This window comes from Thamnophis elegans, chromosome 3 (genome assembly GCF_009769535.1).
Source record: "Thamnophis elegans isolate rThaEle1 chromosome 3, rThaEle1.pri, whole genome shotgun sequence".
NCBI classification, from domain to species: domain Eukaryota; kingdom Metazoa; phylum Chordata; class Lepidosauria; order Squamata; family Colubridae; genus Thamnophis; species Thamnophis elegans.
The window spans coordinates 125999714-126017424 of NC_045543.1; the positions used below are offsets into that span (position 1 = coordinate 125999714).

The window sequence follows — 17711 nt, forward strand, 5'->3', positions numbered from 1 at the left end:
TTGATCCTCTTGTGCCTCGGCTGGAACTGCGGGGATGGAGTCCAAGTCCGACCGAAACCGAGCAATTTTGTCCGCTAAGAATTGGGCATAATCCTCAGCTCTGCCCTGCAAGGGTTCCCCCGCTTCCCTTTTATTTAGTAGGGAGCGGGTTATCTTAAACAGGGCGGCTGGGCGAGACTCAGCGGACGCAACCAAGGTGGCTATGTGAGATCTTTTCGCTGCCCTAAGTGCCCTGGTGTATTCCTTGGTGCTGGTGGTTACCATTGCTCGGTTCGATTCGGACTTATCGGACCTCCATCGGTGCTGTAGGCATCTCCTCCGGCGCTTCATCTCCCGGAGTTCCTCGGTGAACCAAGGAGGTCTCCGGGATCCGCCGCCTCGGAGGGGCCGTAGTGGCGCAATCCAGTCGAGGGCCTCCGATGCTGCCGAGTGCCAAGCAGCAACCAGAGTCTCTACCGGACTGTGGGCGAAAGTATCAGGAATGACCCCAAGCTCCGTCTGGAACCTTAACGGTTCCATAAGTCGCCTGGGGCGGAACCACCTGGTCGGTTCCTCCTCCCTACAGTGGGGGTTTGGTCTCCGGAAGTCGAGCCTCAGTAGGCAGTGGTCTGACCACGACAGGGGTATGATGTCGTTACCCCTCAGACCAAGGTCACAATATGAGTTGAAGCAAAGATTATTACTCCAAACATTCTAGTGAAAAACTCATGTATATTCTACGGAATACTTACCGGGAATAAGTGCTGTTGTAATAATGATATCAACTTCTTGACATTGTTTAGCAAAGAGTTTCATTTCAGCTTCAATAAACTCTTTCGACATCTCCTTTGCATACCCTCCTTGGCCTTCTCCAGATTCCTTTAGGTCAACTTCCAAAGGCTCAGCACCTAATGATTTAAATTGTTCTAATGCAGCAGCTCTACCAAGTAGAAAATAAAGCAAACTCTTAATAACAAGGAAAAGAGCAAATAATATACAGAACCTAATACCAGAAAATAAGTTTCTGCAGGAGTCTTCAAACCAGAAAATGATATTCTCCCCTTAAAAATGACCTCCAATAGAAGCGTAGAATGAATTCAGATGTGTTACTAAAGTGATGAGTTTGTCAAATAAGAATTATTTCAGTATAGAAATAATGTCTGCAATTACTTGCATTCTTAATCTTGCAGGGATGTACTAAAAATTGAAATTTTCAGGAAGCCTGGAGGTTGAACAAAAGTGGTAGTCACCATGTGAAAACAGTAAGATAAAAGGACGTTCACATAAATATCCTTCCCTTTTCTATGAGATGAACAAATGAATGAATGAATGAATATCCCTACCTGTTTACTAAAGAAACTTTATTTTATTTTGTGTTATTTTATTGTTTTTACTGACTTGATATTATGATAAAAGGTTTTAATTTTTTTTTAATTTAACAGAGTTGGAAGGGACCTTGGAGGTCTTCTAGTCCAACTCCCTGCTTAGGCAGGAAACCCTACACCACTTCAGACAAATGGTTATCTAATCTCTTCTTTAAAACATCCAGCATTGGAGCATTCACAACTTCTGGAAGCAAGTTGTTCCACTAATTAATTGTTTGTTCTAATTGTAAGGAAATTTCCCCAATATTTCTAAGTTGCTTCTCTCCTTGATTAATTTTCAATCATTGCTTCTTGTTCTACCCTCTTGTTTTATTGTTGATAACTCTCATCGTAATTTATGTTGTATCACTGTGGCCTTGTTTATGAGGAGAAGCAGCATAAGAACAAAATAATAATATAAACATGCAAGGTAGTGATGGGGATAGGGTTATCGCACTGAATGGCCAGAATATAAGAAGGGAATCAATCGAATTTGAGACTACAATTTCAAATACCGATAGTCCTCATTCACTGACTACCTGTTCAGCAACTATTCAAAGTTGCGACAGCAGCAAACAAGGAGAGTTACAAATAGTCATCATAGTTGCAGCCATTTCAGTAGTCCCACAGTCATGTGATAGTGATTTGGGTGCCTGGCATTTGGCCCATTACATTGGAATGTGTCACAATCATGACTGCTGTTTGTGACCTTCATTGGCTTCCAACAAGCAAAGTCAATAGGGAAGCCAGCAAGAGGCTACAAATGGCGATCTTTGCCTAATGACTAGAAGGGGCCATTGTAAGCCAGCATGGTTGCATGGTGGCATGCTTTATGACCACAATCAGTTAGAGATGGAGTTGCCGGACCCAATTACCACACTTAATTGAGAACAACTATCAGGTTTCCAAGTAACACTCCCAATGAAAGAAGACTCCGAGGCCTGAAGTTCTTCAAAGTTCCATTTTATTAGACATTTCCTATTGGCACCTCTAGGAAAATCCGAATCTGAAAGCTTCCAGGTTTTCCCCACCCAAATGAAAGTCCAAGCCCCTGCCCAGCACCCACATGTCCATCACATGGTCCAATCAGTTAGCGTCCGAACTGGAGATGCCTCCCAGTCCTACCTCTCCAGGTACAAAGCAGGATGTCCTTGACTCTCTGAGAAAGGAATGTTATTTTGACTATATATCTCCTTTACTCCCTATAATTCCCTCTCCCGAAGGCCCAATGTAAAAGATGGCTTCCCGGCCTGACAACTACTATTATGTTCAAGCTTTACAGATCCCTGTTCATTTCTTCATCTTCCCGATGAATGAATGGCTAAAATGCATTCTGCTCATCCTGCCTATTCCTGAATACATAAAGGGAAATGGCTCAAAAGAGCCATTGGGAGAAACTTGTGACTTTGATCACGGGATGCCATCAGGGAAGGCTGGCTAAATGGCAATTACATGGCAATTACTGCAACCATCATAATTGCAAACTGGTTGCTAACAGCCCAAATCAGGATGATGTGACCATGGAGCTCTGAGACAACTGAAACATCAAGGATTGGTTGTAAATACCACATTGCTCAGTGCCATTGCACCTTCAGGAGTTGCTGAACAAGTAGCTGGTAAGGACTACCTCTATAACAACAATGCAATACCTTACGTTTATAAACAAATATTAAAATGGCTTTATTTCTTTGAGAGAAATACTATAATAAAAAAAATCAAAGAAAGTTTCAAGGTTTCAAGGTTTATTAAATTTATATGCCGCCCAATCCCGAAGGACTCCGGGCGGCTTACATAAAACAATTCTAAAAGAGTACTAAAACATTTAAAATAGAGAGAAAGCAAATTAAAAAAACACATCATGCACTCAACCTTAGTGTGGCTGGACCTCGTTACAAGGTCAACAGCCCCAGGCCTGCCGGAACAGCCAGGTCTTAGTAGACTTTCGGAAGGCTGAGAGAGTGGGGAGGATCCGGATCTCTGGGGGTAGATCATTCCATAGGCCCGGGGCAGCTACAGAGAAGGCCCTCCCCCGAGGAGCCACCAGACGACGGCAAGAAGTCCAAGTCTGTCTTGTCTAAGCAGGTGGCACCGCTTAGCCAATCTTCACTCTTCTCAAAAGGAGTTAAAAATGGTTAGAGCTAATTAATACCTTAAGGAGAAGCCCTCAGGAATCCCCAGAATTATAGGCAACTTTGTGAAGTGGAAAAATAATAATAATAATTAAAGAAAATAGTAGCAACCAACTACATGAATGTGTTTGTATTTCAAAAGTAAGTCAAGGTGCTTTCCTTTACTCCAAAATCTTATGTGAATTACTAAGGTGAATTAGCAATAGCAATAGCAGTTAGACTTATATACCGCTTCATAGGGCTTTCAGCCCTCTCTAAGCAGTTTACAGAGTCAGCATATTGCCCCCAACAATCCGGGTCTTCATTTTACCCACCTCGGAAGGATGGAAGGCTGAGTCAACCCTGAGCCAGTGAGATTTGAACAGCCGAACTGCTGAACTGCAGTCAGCTGAAGTAGCCTGCAGTGCTGCATTTAACCACTGCGCCACCTTGGCTCTTGTAGTAATCCATCTTACAGAAAAATGTAAAAAACTGAATTATTCCTTACACTATGTAGTATAATAGTGGTGTTCTGTCATGCAGCCTACTTGGGCTATTCAATAATTCTGGTTATTTTTAAGAAGAAAAGGAAATAAACTCTTTGCAAGCTGTTCTGTTTATTCTTAAGGAACAATAGAATACAAATGAATTATTAAGTAATAAATTTTGAGAACCACTTTGATGTAGTGATTAATAAACCAGGTTAGAAACTGGGGGAGTGGGAGTTCTACTTCTGCCGTTGGTCCCAAAAGCATCTGGGTAATCTTTGGCCAGTGACAGACCCAGGAAGTTATCAACCACAAACACTTCTGAAAAACTTTGTCAAGAACATTGCAGGGATTAGTCCTGACCATTGCCAGGAGCCAACAGTGACAGGAAGAAACAAAATAAATAAATTTTAAAGATCCATATATGTCTACCTGGTATCAAATCCACGAACTACAGCTCCCATTGATTTAGCTGCTCCTGCAGATGCTAATCCAGCAACTCCACCTCCAATGATCAGAACCTACATCCAAGCAAAGAATTATAATAACTTTTATCAATCTAAACTGTAAACACTAAATGACCAATATGAATCAACATAAAGTGAAGATATAGGATGGTTTTAAGTAGCACCCAACAGCAGTTGTTTGTCTAAGAACATAAAGCTTCTTGAAAAGGAAAATATTAACCAATCAATGGAATTAGCAATCACTGCAAGTACTGTTGAATTCTTCCATAGTGGAATGTCTGATTTCCAGATTCCATACAAGAGCAGTAAATAGCAGTGGTTTAAAAATCTAATTTTGTTCAGTCACATGCAGAAACAGCCAAAACAATTTCCAGACTGCACTTGTCAAGTGCAAGGAATCAGGATCACATGTTAACTTCCAGTTAAGTAGATTTTATTGCTCACACCTCTATACCAGAATCTAGTCAACTAATTCTCAGCGCTAAATTGGCACTAGGCAAGTGTCAATGGAATTGGAGCATTTGTGGACACGTAACAATTCTACGCTGAGTTGTCTCTTAACTCCATCTCCAGGTTCTGTTTCTTCCCCTACACAACTTTGCTTGAAAGACAAACAGCATGACTATGTCAGTGCCATTATAAACACAGCATTCCTGGGTTACACAATAAGAAATGCAAGCATACTCATAGGAACCACGATGTTTTCAAAACTACAAACATGTATTTAGAAAAGAATTTCATGAAGGAAAACCTTTTTAAAAGCCCAGTGCAGTTTGATTGCACTTAGCAATTGTGGAACACTAAGCAATAATTAGGAGAAAAAAAGAAAACAGAAGGAAAATTGCTTTAATTCTATAGAACATCACATCATGCTATGTTTCATTGTAGCTCTGTTTGCATAATTTATCCTCCTGCTTGACACAGAGAGAAAACATCACTTTGATTGGGCTTAGCTTTAGACTAATGAGATTTTGCCAGACTTTGCTCACAAATCTCAAGTTTATTTATCAACACTATAAAGAATGAAAGCTTGCCTTCAAAAGATTCTTTCAGATACCGAGTCATGCTTTCAATACATGTTTTGCAAGGAACTGTTTGTATAACCTGGAGAAGAATTTTCAGCATTCTTGGCAAGAATTCTGTTATCATTAACAGACATCAGTTCATTTCTAAGTGCCAGGGTACTAGTTTCTCTGTTAGCTGGGAAGAACGGAATTTACTCTTCCTCCTTCAGAAGAATTTGGTGCTACTGCCTGAACTTTTATAGTAATACTGAAAATGCTGCAACACATGAGAAAATCATTTAATATTTTTAAAAAGTGTGGTGTGGAATGGATGTAATAGTTTTCCACTTTGTAAGAGGTAATGTAAGAAATCCACCAAACTGTATTAGCAGATTATGTTTTGTGTTGTAGTAATAGAACACAAATGTTGCAAAAGATTGCATGACTCTATACAGGACTGCAATGAAACATATCATTTTAGAAAGTTATTTCAGTTATGATACTAATGACTGGAATAATCATGTTATTTAGCCTGAAGTCAAGATTAAAATTACAGGATTACCCTCTCCGTAATAGCAGGTCATCAGAATAAAGTTGTTAACACGTAGAAGTGACAGACATTTTACTGTTTGCCAGCAACAGTAAGCCAGATTTTATATTAATTTTATAATCTGCGTATCTTAAGCTTTAGTTTGAGAGACATTAATTTGTAAATTACTCAGTATTCGTTACAATTTAACAAATACTGCCAACATCAAAATAAATTACATTTGATTTACTAGGGAAAGGCTAGAAAGTCTCTGGAGAAGAAAACTCACTAGAAGAGATTGTAATCAACACATGAAGGCACAAAGAGCATTGCTAACCTGCTTATGATTGATTCATCCCAGCTTTTTCCCACACATACCTTAGCTGGAGGAACTTTGCCAGCTGCCGTGATCTGACCAGTGAAAAAACGACCAAAATTATTAGCTGCGAGTATAACTGCCTTGTAACTGTTAAAAGAAAGAAAAGCAGTCATCAGTATAATTGCATTTACATTTTTCCATAGATACAGTATGGTTTCTGTGTGTGGCTTCAGAGAGTAGCTTTTGCTGATCCACCCATCTATCTTCTGTTCCCATTCATGTAACCAACATAGTATAAAGCATAGTTCAAATGAATGTGATAACTGAAAGTAACAATGAGTCACAACTGGTCATCAGAAAGCTGGACACAATACAAATCATGGAATGAGAGAATCATGCTAAAGCACAGCTACTAACTGTGAACAATAAGTTGTCATCGGCACTATTGTATCAATCTGTTTGCCATCAATTTTGTATGCTTCAGTTGCTCCCAATATCAAAATACGAGTACTGCTTCAGTCAGCCTGACAAAGCAATTCCCATACACGTCCATGGAAACACACCATCAGCTACAGAAGTTCACAGCAAAACTTCAAGATAACTACTATTTTGAGCTCAGCCTCAGATGGTAGCTTTGAGGAAATGCTGAGAAGCCACCTTGAACGCCTGGAGGACAAGATGGATGTTAATCTAACATAAACCGATTTGTTTATAGTTACTATGCGGTTTTTATTTTTCTGCTTCTCTTATAGCATGTCTCTTTCTTCTGTTTCAGATTTCCTGATCACAGAGAATTCCTTCTTCAATTAATGAATATGAGCATCTTCTGAGATGGGACATTATATAAATTTGATTAATGAATAATAAATGTTAGGTTCAAATTTTTGTTCTTTCCTTTAACTAAAATAGTTTAGTTTAGTTTTAGTTTAGTTTAAAGTTTATTTATATGCCGCCCTTTTCCCTGGGGGGACTCAGGGCGGCTCACAACTTAAAAAGGGGGGGGGGAGACAAACTTTTGACATATAAAACAATACATAATTAAAACACAACATTCATACTATTCGGGCGGGTTGTAGTCTTAACCCCAGGCCTGACGGGATAGCCAGGTTCTAAGGGCTGTGCGGAAGGTCTGGAGGGTGGTGAGGGTACGAATTTCCACGGGGAGATCGTTCCACATGGTCAGAGCTGCCACCGAGAAGGCTCTCCTCCGCGTAGTTGCCAGTTGACATTGACCGGCAGATGGAACTCGGAGGAGGCCTAGTCGGTGAGATCTAATAGGTCGTGTGGAGGTAATTGGCAGTAGGCAGTCTCTCAAGTACCCAGATCCACTACCATGGAGGGCTTTATGGGTGGCAAGTAGCACCTTGAAGCGTACCCGGAGATCGACAGGTAGCCAGTGCAGCTCGCGGAGGATAGGTGTTATGTGGGTGAAGCGAGGTGCACCCACAATCGCTCGCGCGGCCGCATTCTGGACTAGCTGAAGTCGCCGAATACTCTTCAAGGGCAGCCCCATGTAGAGCACATTGCAGTATTCCAGCCTAGAGGTCACAAGGGCACGAGTGACTGTTGTGAGAGCCTCCCGGTTCAGGTAGGGGCGCAACTGGTGAACCAGGCGAACCTGGGCAAATGCCCCCCTGGTCACAGCTGACAAGTGATGTTCGAAAGTCAGCTGTGGATCCAGGAGGACTCCCAAGTTGCGGACCCTGTCTGAGGGGCGTAGTGTTTGCAATAGCACTTAAACTTATATACCGCTTTACAGCCCTCTCTAAGTAGTTTACAGAGTCAGCATATTGCCCCCAACAATTTGTGTCCTCATTTCACCCACCTCAGAAGGATGAAAGGCTGAGTCAACCTTGAGCCTGGTGAGATTTGAACTGCCAAACTGCAGGCAGCCGGCAGTCAGCAGAAGTAGCCTGCAGTACTGCATTCTAACCACTGTACCACCATGGCTCATACAGGTAGTCCTCACTTACAACCATTATATGATAACCATTCAAAGTTACAACAGCACTGAAAAAAGTGATTTATGACCATTTATCACATTTATCCCTGTTATAGCATCCCCAGGGTCAGGTGATCAAAATTCAGATGCTTGGCAACTGGATGTATTCATGACAATTTCAATGTCCTGGGATCATAGGATCACTTTTTGTGATCTTCCGAAAAGCAGAGTCAATGGAGGACCCAGACTCACTTAACAACTGCAATGATTCACTTAACAACTGTGGCAAGAAGGGTCATAAAATGGGGCTAAACTTTCTTAACTGCCTTGCTTAGCAACAGAAATTTTGGGCTCAACCATGGTCATACGTTGAGGATTATCTGTAGGCACTGCATTCTGAGAACTTGTTAGAAACTGGAATTTTTTTGTTCTCTGTCTGGACCAGCTTAAGGGCAATGAATTTGTTCTGCTCACTAAAGAGGAAAGCAAGGATTGGTCTGAAATATGACTTCTACACTATATCAAATTCAATTTTTTAGAATTCTGCAAATGAGTAAAAACAGTATGTGGTATCATACCCAGCAATGTTGGCCATAGAGCTGAGAGCATCATATCCCTGAGCAATGGTCACACGGGGAACCTGATCCATAGCCAAGACAGTGGTGTTTTTTTCTGCTAGTTTGTTCAGCAGATCTGGGTTTTGAGCTGGATAGATAAAACTGATCAGAGTACCATGTGGTTTAAAAAGCTCAATCTCGTGGATGCCAAGTACAGAATTAAACATTGGAGCCCTCACCTAGAGAGGAGTAGAAAAAGAGTAAATCACAAAAATTCATAAGGCAAGAGTGGAAATGAAGCAAAACAAACAATATTCTAATCATATTAATTTTTAAAAGCATGTCATGCTTTTGCTTTATTTGGTGTGTTTATTTTGTGAACTTTAAGTAGAATAGCTTCACAAACATGGAAAATTAATAAATGAAATGCCATTTAATAATTTTGTACTTAAAAGTTACATTATTATATAGAGTTTATTAACATTTGCAATGTATAAATTATTATATTAACACATAAATAAGACTGACATTCAAAATAGCAATTGGCAAATGCCTCAATTTCTTGTCTAAAAAAGAAGCAACACAAGAAGTGGCATTTGATAATTGTACTGAGAGGGAGGAGGAGCCTAATTTGGTTATCTAGAAATATTTTTCCAATGCAAAAAGGTATTGAAAAAGAAGAATCCAGAATCTATACCCTTGCTAATGGTGTGGAAGATTTAATTTATTGTCTTTACAATAGGAAATTCCTTTAGTTAATGGAACATAACATTTTAGTGAATAATTCATGATTCGTACTGAACTCTCCCCTTAGAGCTATAACTCTCACACAAAATATTTCAGAAATGACCTTGTATTGTTTTGGAGGACATGAATGACTTACATACTTTTTAAGTTGGGGCATCCTAGCTGCATAATTCGTACACTTCTCCCAATCTTGAATAACATCATAAACCTCACACACACACAGCCAAAAAAATCACACTAACACACACTGTTTTTTTATAAAAGCAACTTGCAAACTGGATCCTCAACTCACCAACAAGCAAATTACAAATTGCTCCATTACTACTAGGATAGGCTCAAATTATCCTTTGGGTAATTACCCCTACTTTAAGAAGAATACTGTTCAGTATTTCTCAAGCAGGGTTAAACTGTTTTGAGTGAAAATAGATTATTAGGGAAGAATCAAGTTTACGAAAGCTACCTAGTTAGATAATTTATTATTGTATTTGATGTTATTTAGTGTTTCTCAACTTAAGCAAATTTAAGATGGGTACACTTCAACTCCCAGAATTTTCCAGCCACCCATGCTGGCTAGGGAAATCTATGTGTTTATATCCACCTATCTTACAAGTTGCTTGAGAAACATAGACTAGATATATCAAATAAAATAATTTTATTAGATAAAAAAGCTTTCACCAACTTGATTCCTCGTTCTGAAGCATTTATTTTCACTCAAAACCAGCATTTCTGCTGTAAATGTAGACAGAAGGGTGGGAAAGGACAAACAATTATCATTAAAGATTCAGTTTGTGGAAGTAAAATGTTGGTACAATGTTGCCCTTGAAAAGTAACAGCAAAATGGACTTTGCTCAGTCAACAGTTTGCCTGATAAACTGCATCTGCTCTACAGCAACTGAAGTTTGCTCTCTCTGCAAGACAAAACTTTATCAGATGTGCTTTGTCCTAGTTCCAAAGAAACCTGTGTTAAAATTTATAATGCTGTGTGTGTTTTTAAAATGCATTGCCTGTGAAAGATTCCAAATAATGAAGCTAGCTAGTAAAAGTGATTGAATTTGGTAACTCAGACACTATGATTCATATTCAAAGTACCACCATAGATCAAATATATACTGTGTACTATGCAAATAGTATTTTAAGCTGATGTTTGAAGAATTAGGATAGGCCCACAATTCCTGATAGCTAGCAGCATAGTAAGTCCTACATGAAGATCCACAGCAATTATGTACTGGTAGAAATTCTCTTACACAGAAAGCCAATAAGGCGTTGTGGTTAAGGTGTTGACCTAGAAACCAGGAGATTCTGAGTTCTAGTCCTACCTTAAGTGTGAAAGCTGACTGTGGCCCAATCCCTCTTTCTCCACCCAATCTACCTCACTGGGTTGTTATGAGGAAAATAAGAAGCAGGAGCATTAGGTATGCTTGCCACCTTGAATGGTATATGGTATGTGAAAATTTCTCAAAATAAAACTTTTGAATTCAACATGCCTGCTTCCTGAGTTCAAAATGGCTTTGGACGCCTGAAACAGTTGCTTCACATTTGAAATGACTGTTTCCACCACTTGGGAGGTGCTTTGAGCTTGAAATGCTTCCAAAATGATCAGAACGATTCATTTCAAATGCAAACCATTTGCTTTAACCTTAATTTTGTTTAAACAATTTGAATTCAAAATGTTTTCCATAATGCATATACAGGTAGTCCTCACTTAACAACCACAACTAGATCACATCGTTAAGTGAAACATCATGTGATCATGATCTGTGATTTTACTGTTTGCTTCTCCACTAACTTTGCACATTGGAAGCCAACCGTGAATGGCAATGGCAATGCCTTGACTATGGGAACATTACAATGGTTGTAAGTGTGAGGACCAATTATACCTTTACCTTTTCAGTGCCATCATAACTCTGAATGTTCAATAAAGTGAGGGTCACCTAAACTGATGACAAAGTGGCAGTGGCTTCCTTTAATACCCTGTTTCCCCAAAAATAAGACCTCCCCAAATAATAACCCCAATCGGCTTTTGAGCACATGCACTAAAATAAGCCCTCCCCTAAAATATTTGAACGCATGTGGCAGCCGGTCCCCACCATTTCCTGGGGGAAGGGGGAAACATGTCCCACGCGCCCCACATGCACCTGCCATCCATGCGAAACGGCCTCACAGAGGCTGTTCCTGCAAACCCTAACCACCACGCCCCTTCTCTTCTTGGCGGCCACAAAGAGCTGTAGGCCCCACGACGCTAGGGATGGCAAGAGTGTGCCAGAAATAGAGACAGAAGTTCAGCTCTCTCTGGGTCAGCTGATCCGCGGGCCGCGGGTTGAGGTTAAGGAGCCTCCTGCACCTTAAAAATAATAAGACCTCCCCAAAAATAAGGCCAAGAGCTTATTTCAGGGGTCAAATTTCAGGGAAACACAGTATTCTTTATCCCAGGTCTACTACATATGTAGGCTCTCTGAGTTCAACTGAATTTTCTTGAAATTCCTCTTTCACATATCTGGTTTTTTACATTAAACATCTGTAGACTTCTATCTTTTTACCTTTAGGAAGCTGATGCTGCTTTGTCTCCTACCAGTGCCTGTGCGTTCCTATCAATTCCAAAAATGCAGTCGAAATATCTATGAAACAAATCTGTCCCATCTAATCCTTCATTCATAGAGATTTATCCCATTTCCTTAAACGAGTCTCTTGTAGATAAGCAATACCTGACCATCATGATTTTAAATTATGCTAAGATTTTGTTTCTGGGATCCCTGCAACTCTTTTACATTAAGACAGACTTCATCCATACATTTTACCTTTTTGAATTTGAAACACTTTGTGCACCCTTATTATTTAGTCTTCAAATTTTATTTATTTATTTCAGAAAACTTACATGACTGCCTAACTCATTTTCAGTGACTCCAGGCTGCTTACAAGGATTAAACAAAAAATAATAATAATAAAAGAGCAATAACCCCCAACACATCAGGAACAACAAAGTGGAAAAACACTTTATTTTTTAAGAAAAACTGATCTCAGAGGAGTAATAGTAAACAGATAATTATTACCTTGAGGACTATGTCAGAGGCCAATACTTCCTTGGTGCCCTGGATCTGTGCTCCGGCCTCTCTATAATGGTCATCAGAGAACTTAGCAGCTTCTCCTGCACTTGACTCCACAATAACATTAAAACCCTGCTTAACCAGTGCTTGAACTCCAGCTGGTGACAAGGCAATCCTTTTCTCATTTTGAAAGATCTCCTTTGGAACACCTATAGTCAATTCCTTATATGGAATACCTATAAAGGCAGAAATACAAACAATGTCGGAACTAACAGTTAAAAGCCTGAACATATATCATAATATCCTATGCAAAGTATTATTTGCACGTACCGTAAATCAATTTTTAAAAAGCATTTAAAGCATTCTTATTTCAAACATGGTAAATTTTAGGAACACAGCCCAGAAGTCATGCACAAAATAACATGGTACAATTTTATTATTCCAGCCTTCCCCTACCTGGCAAATTCAAATGTATTGGGTCTCTAACTCCCATAATTGTGAGAGACCACAGCCAAGTGGATATTGTGTAAGAGTGAATTTGCATTATTTTGCGTCCACCAGCATAGCAATTTAAGTTTGATGGCATTTATAATCTCCATTTCTTGGGCTATTCTCTTATTCCACGAACACAAATATCACAGTTCATCTTCTAAGGCCAAATTAGTGCATCACTGTATAAAGTACATCTGAAGCCATAATTCACTACCAGTATTTGTTTGTTTGTTTGTTTATTGTTTATTTATTGTTTATTTATTTATTTATTTGCATGATTTTTATGACTGCCCAGTGATCCTAGATAGCTGACAAAAATCTATAAAAACAGGACATCCTTTCCCACCAAGGGCTGGACTGATCCAACTACTTCCAATTACTTCCTGGCTCAACCCCCATCCTAGCCCAATGCTTGAGGGAAGAACCAGGTCTTCCCAGCCCTCTAGAACAGTGGTCCCCAACCCCCGGTCCGCGGACCGGTGCCGGGCCGTGGAGTACCTGGCACCGGGCCGCGCAGCGGCCGGGGGCCATGATCGCTGCAGCGGCCGGGGGCCATATTTGCAACTTTGTAGTCCTCATGAACGCGCCCTTTCTCTGCCCCCCCCCGCCGCCCCAGATGTGCGGGGCTGGGGGGGCGAGGGGAGGCCCGATCTCTCCCCCGCCCTCTTGCTCTGCTCGCCCCGGGAGGGAGGGGGCGGCGGCGGCCTCGGCCCGAACTTGGGATGCTGCTGGCGGAGGCTGCCTGGGAGACGAAACTTTGTCCGCAGACTCACCCGGCCTGCCTGCCCCGTGGAATGACGAGGGGGGGGCAGGAGGGGGCGGCGGCGCTGCATTTTCCTCCCAAGGAGAAACTAAGGTTGCGGGGGGGAGGGGCGTAGCGCGGCCGTTTCGGGGGAACTTGGGGAGCTTCGCCGTTCCGAGAGGCACTTCGCGCGCAGCCCCACCCAGGTGGGAGATGTTTTCCTCCGCCGGGGAGGGGGGGCTTTACGTAAGACTCGCGGCGCAGCTCTGCCCCCCCTCCTGGAGTGTCACCTGCCTCCCGCCCCTCCCCCCCGCCGCTCCGCCGAAGCGCTTTTTGTGTCAGGCCGGCGGGGCTCTCGGGGGCCCTTCGGCCGCAGCCCGCCTTCTCCCCCTCTTCCCTTCATGGAGCGCGGCACGGAGGCCCACCCCCTCGGAAGCAGCCGGCCTCCGCCGCGCCAGCCGCCCGCCCGCCCGAAGTAGGACACAGGGCCATCTTTTTCCCCCGCCGAACTGCAGCGAGGAAAAAGGGCTGCCCGAGCGAGCGGATCGCGGGGTCGGTTCCCCCTCCCTTCCCCCGGCAGCCGAGGAGGAGGAGGCGGGGCGGCCTCGCGGGCTGTCGGCCTTGGCGTGAAGGAAGCCCTGCGGAACGCGCGCCCAGGATGGCCGCCTTCCCACCCGCCGGTCCGGAAGGCCGAGGGAGGCTCGTCTGACTGGTCCGCGGCGATAAAAAGGTTGGGGACCACTGCTCTAGAAGACTAAAAGGCCTAAAAGTGTTGTCATAGTTCATCTGAGATTCCATCAATATCAATGTAGCCCCAATATGTGAAAGCTATTCTGGATTCACATAGGTAATATAATATCCCAGGCAAGCATAGACAATTATTTAGTAGCTGAGAGGTTCATTCATTTGAGGGAGGGGGGGAGGGAGGGAGAGAGGGGGGAGATCCATAATGCGTGCTTTGAGCAAAAGCCAGAATAGTGGTTTATAACTGGCATTGACAGTTTGGGGTTTTTTAGTTTACACTAAATATTCCATGTTTCCATCTCAAGAGGTCAGTTTTCAGCATAAAGTCAAGAGGTTCTGGAAACCACAAAAAATGGGGCTTGAGAGGCATTAGTTCCCTGCTGGCGATAAAGATTCTGTTTTATGTACAACTCTGTGAAGGTTCAAGTTAACTTCTAGCAATACGAATGACACATATTAAAATTCTTCTGTATACATACTGTGGAAATAACCTTCTATGAGTATGAGAAAGGTTAAGCATGCCTTGAAGACAACAGAGGCATCAGACAATCCAACTACATACCCATGATTAGAGGTGAGGGAGGAATGGTTGTGAATCAATATCTACTTATCAGCACTGCTGACAGAACACTAATTTCTACTCTGCCACCTTTCAAAAGGCGGATGCTTAACAATAGCCGTTTCTATTGAAGAAGCCAATTGCATAGTTCCCCTCATTCCTTTATCTTTCCTCAAAAGGAAAGTTCCAGCACAAATTCTGTGTTGGATAAGCATAAGCAGAATAGAAAACAATAGTGGGAACTGCGGCTATCACATATGTAGGGATCCAGCCTATAATAATGGTGCCATCGCAGAGTACCATTTGCTACCATTGGCAACTGGTTTGTATTTATGATGGATGCACTGTCCTGGGGTTATCTGATCACGTTTATAATCTTCCCAACTGGCTTCCCACAAGCAAAGTCAATGGGGGAAACCAGATTCACTTAACAATCATGTAACTCACTTAAATACCGCATGAGTCACTTAACCACTGCATGATTCACTTAGCAACTTGCAGTGATTTGCTTTTAACAGCTGGGGCAAAAAAATGACATATCATGGGACAGAACTTACTCAATACCTATACTAACTATTTAGCATTCACTTTGCTGAAACAACCATCAGTCTATATCCATAAGGTAAAGATACATATGTGCTAGTCATTCTCGATTCTAGGGAGCGGTACTCCTCTCTGCTTCCAAGCTGAAGAACCAGCACTGTCTGAAGACGTCTCCATGGTCATGTGGCCGGCATGACTAAATGCACGGAACACTGTTACTTCCCACCAAAGGTGGTCCCTAATTATCTACTTGCATTTTTTTAGGTGCTTTTAAACTTCTAGGTGGGCAGAAACTGGAACAAGTAACGGGAGTTGAGTCCATTACGTGGCGCTAGGAATTCGAACCACTGAATTGCTAACCTTCTGATCAACAAGTTCAACGTCTTAGCCACTGAGCCACAATGTCCCTTTCTGTATCCATAGAAGCACCCAAACCCTACTAATACTGCTATTATACTTTTTTTTAATCACATGTTGATACATTAAGCATTACTAGCCATAGGCAGTCCTCCACTTACAACTGTAATGGAATCTGCAGTTACAGTTGTAAAGGGGGTCATCTGACTGTGGGGGCATATGGGTGGGCAGCAACCATCGGAAATACAGAACTGGGTCATAAGTACCTCTGCGGAAGTCTATCATAATTTTGAAGGGTCACTAACTAACTAGTTGTAAGTCAAGGAGGACCTGTAATTAAACAAGAAGAATTGACTACCTCTTAGGAAGAAGTTCAACCATGCATTTATTAGTTGAAAAAGCACACACAAGTTCACTTTCCCACACAATTTAAGTTCATTCCAAAATTCAAGCAGCAATATTATACATACTAAAGATGTTACTATGTAGATTCTTAATACTACATCTTCCCTATGGATATTTTTCTTAGTATGGCAAAATTTCTGGAAGACACCTGTTGGAGAAGACAACTACTGTAATACAAGTGTTCTGTGTAGATAATGAACTTTTAAGTATGCCATCTTCATTAATATTTTCTCAAAATATGGCTGATGCATACTTTTATTAGTCTTTTCTATTGTAATCCATTCCCATTTGTGCATAATAAAGAATTAGTTACAGTCCTGAAAACAAAAAAAAATGGAACTCATACAATATTTTATAATCACTCAAACTTTCTATTCAACCACATAGTTAACTTCTTCTGTCCTATCAGGAAAAGAAAGAAAAACAACCTGAAATTTATTTCTCTGAAGGCAAAACAAGCAACAAAGGCAATAATTCTGATATATAACAAGTCAAAAAAAAAAAGATATGGGAAGTTATTCCCATTTGTTTCATCAGGAAAACCCTTTAACTGTGTAGCATTATTTACAAAGCTAACTACCGTATATACTCGAGTATAAGCCGACCCGAATATAAGCCGAGGCACCTAATTTTACCCCAAAAAGCTGGAAAAGTTATTGACTTGAGTATAAGCCTAGGGTGGGAAATGCAGCAGCTACGGTAAATTTCAAAAATAAAAAATCAGTGTTATTTGAAACTCAAAGTTATGTTTATTCAAGGGACCCGCTTAATTAAAGTGTTCTATAATATCAGTATGACTTATAATACTGCAAGTCTGCAATATTAAAATACTTGTATAGGGGATCCCCGGGATCCCCCGAAGAGATCAAATCACAACCAGTATGCCACCTTCTTGGTATATTGTTTTTATTTTCACTGAGTTTTTTAAAATGAGCATTATTTCATCCTTTTTTTCTTTATGTTTGATTGGTATCTGCAATTTGTGTTAATTCTGTTCATACATATAATATAAATGAAAAACCCAGCTCTCTTAAAAAATATTTTAAGTTCTTTCTGGTGCTCCCTTTTAGAATTGGCCAACTAATATTTCTGTTCACCCAACTAATGTCAGGCAGAGTTAACTGAAAAAGTAATTTTTCATGAAAGGACATTTTCCTAGGATTTTAATTGTTCTTACTGTCAGATTTCTCGTTATTTCCAGCTTGAGTCTCCTTCTGACAAGTTTCCATTGCTTCTTGTCCTGTCCTCAGGTGCTATTGCTGCCGCCGCCTCCTCCTCCTCCAACAGCACCAGCACATTTGCTGCCCAGCGCTGCGGCTGAGGT

The 17711-nt window shown here is 41.3% G+C and overlaps 1 protein-coding gene across 5 annotated transcripts in view; it reads right to left on the bottom strand.

Annotated features, from left to right (window-relative positions):
- Positions 1-17711, bottom strand: part of NNT (nicotinamide nucleotide transhydrogenase) — a 75537-nt gene that overhangs the window by 45116 nt on the left and 12710 nt on the right. For all 5 annotated transcript variants that reach the window (XM_032214613.1, XM_032214618.1, XM_032214614.1 and 2 more), the window contains exons 3-7: positions 12552-12781; positions 8779-8996; positions 6318-6405; positions 4372-4460; positions 732-919 (exon numbers count right to left, since the gene is read on the bottom strand). In XM_032214613.1, the coding sequence (XP_032070504.1) occupies positions 732-919; positions 4372-4460; positions 6318-6405; positions 8779-8996; positions 12552-12781 (813 nt within the window). The remainder of the gene's footprint in view (positions 1-731; positions 920-4371; positions 4461-6317; positions 6406-8778; positions 8997-12551; positions 12782-17711) is intronic.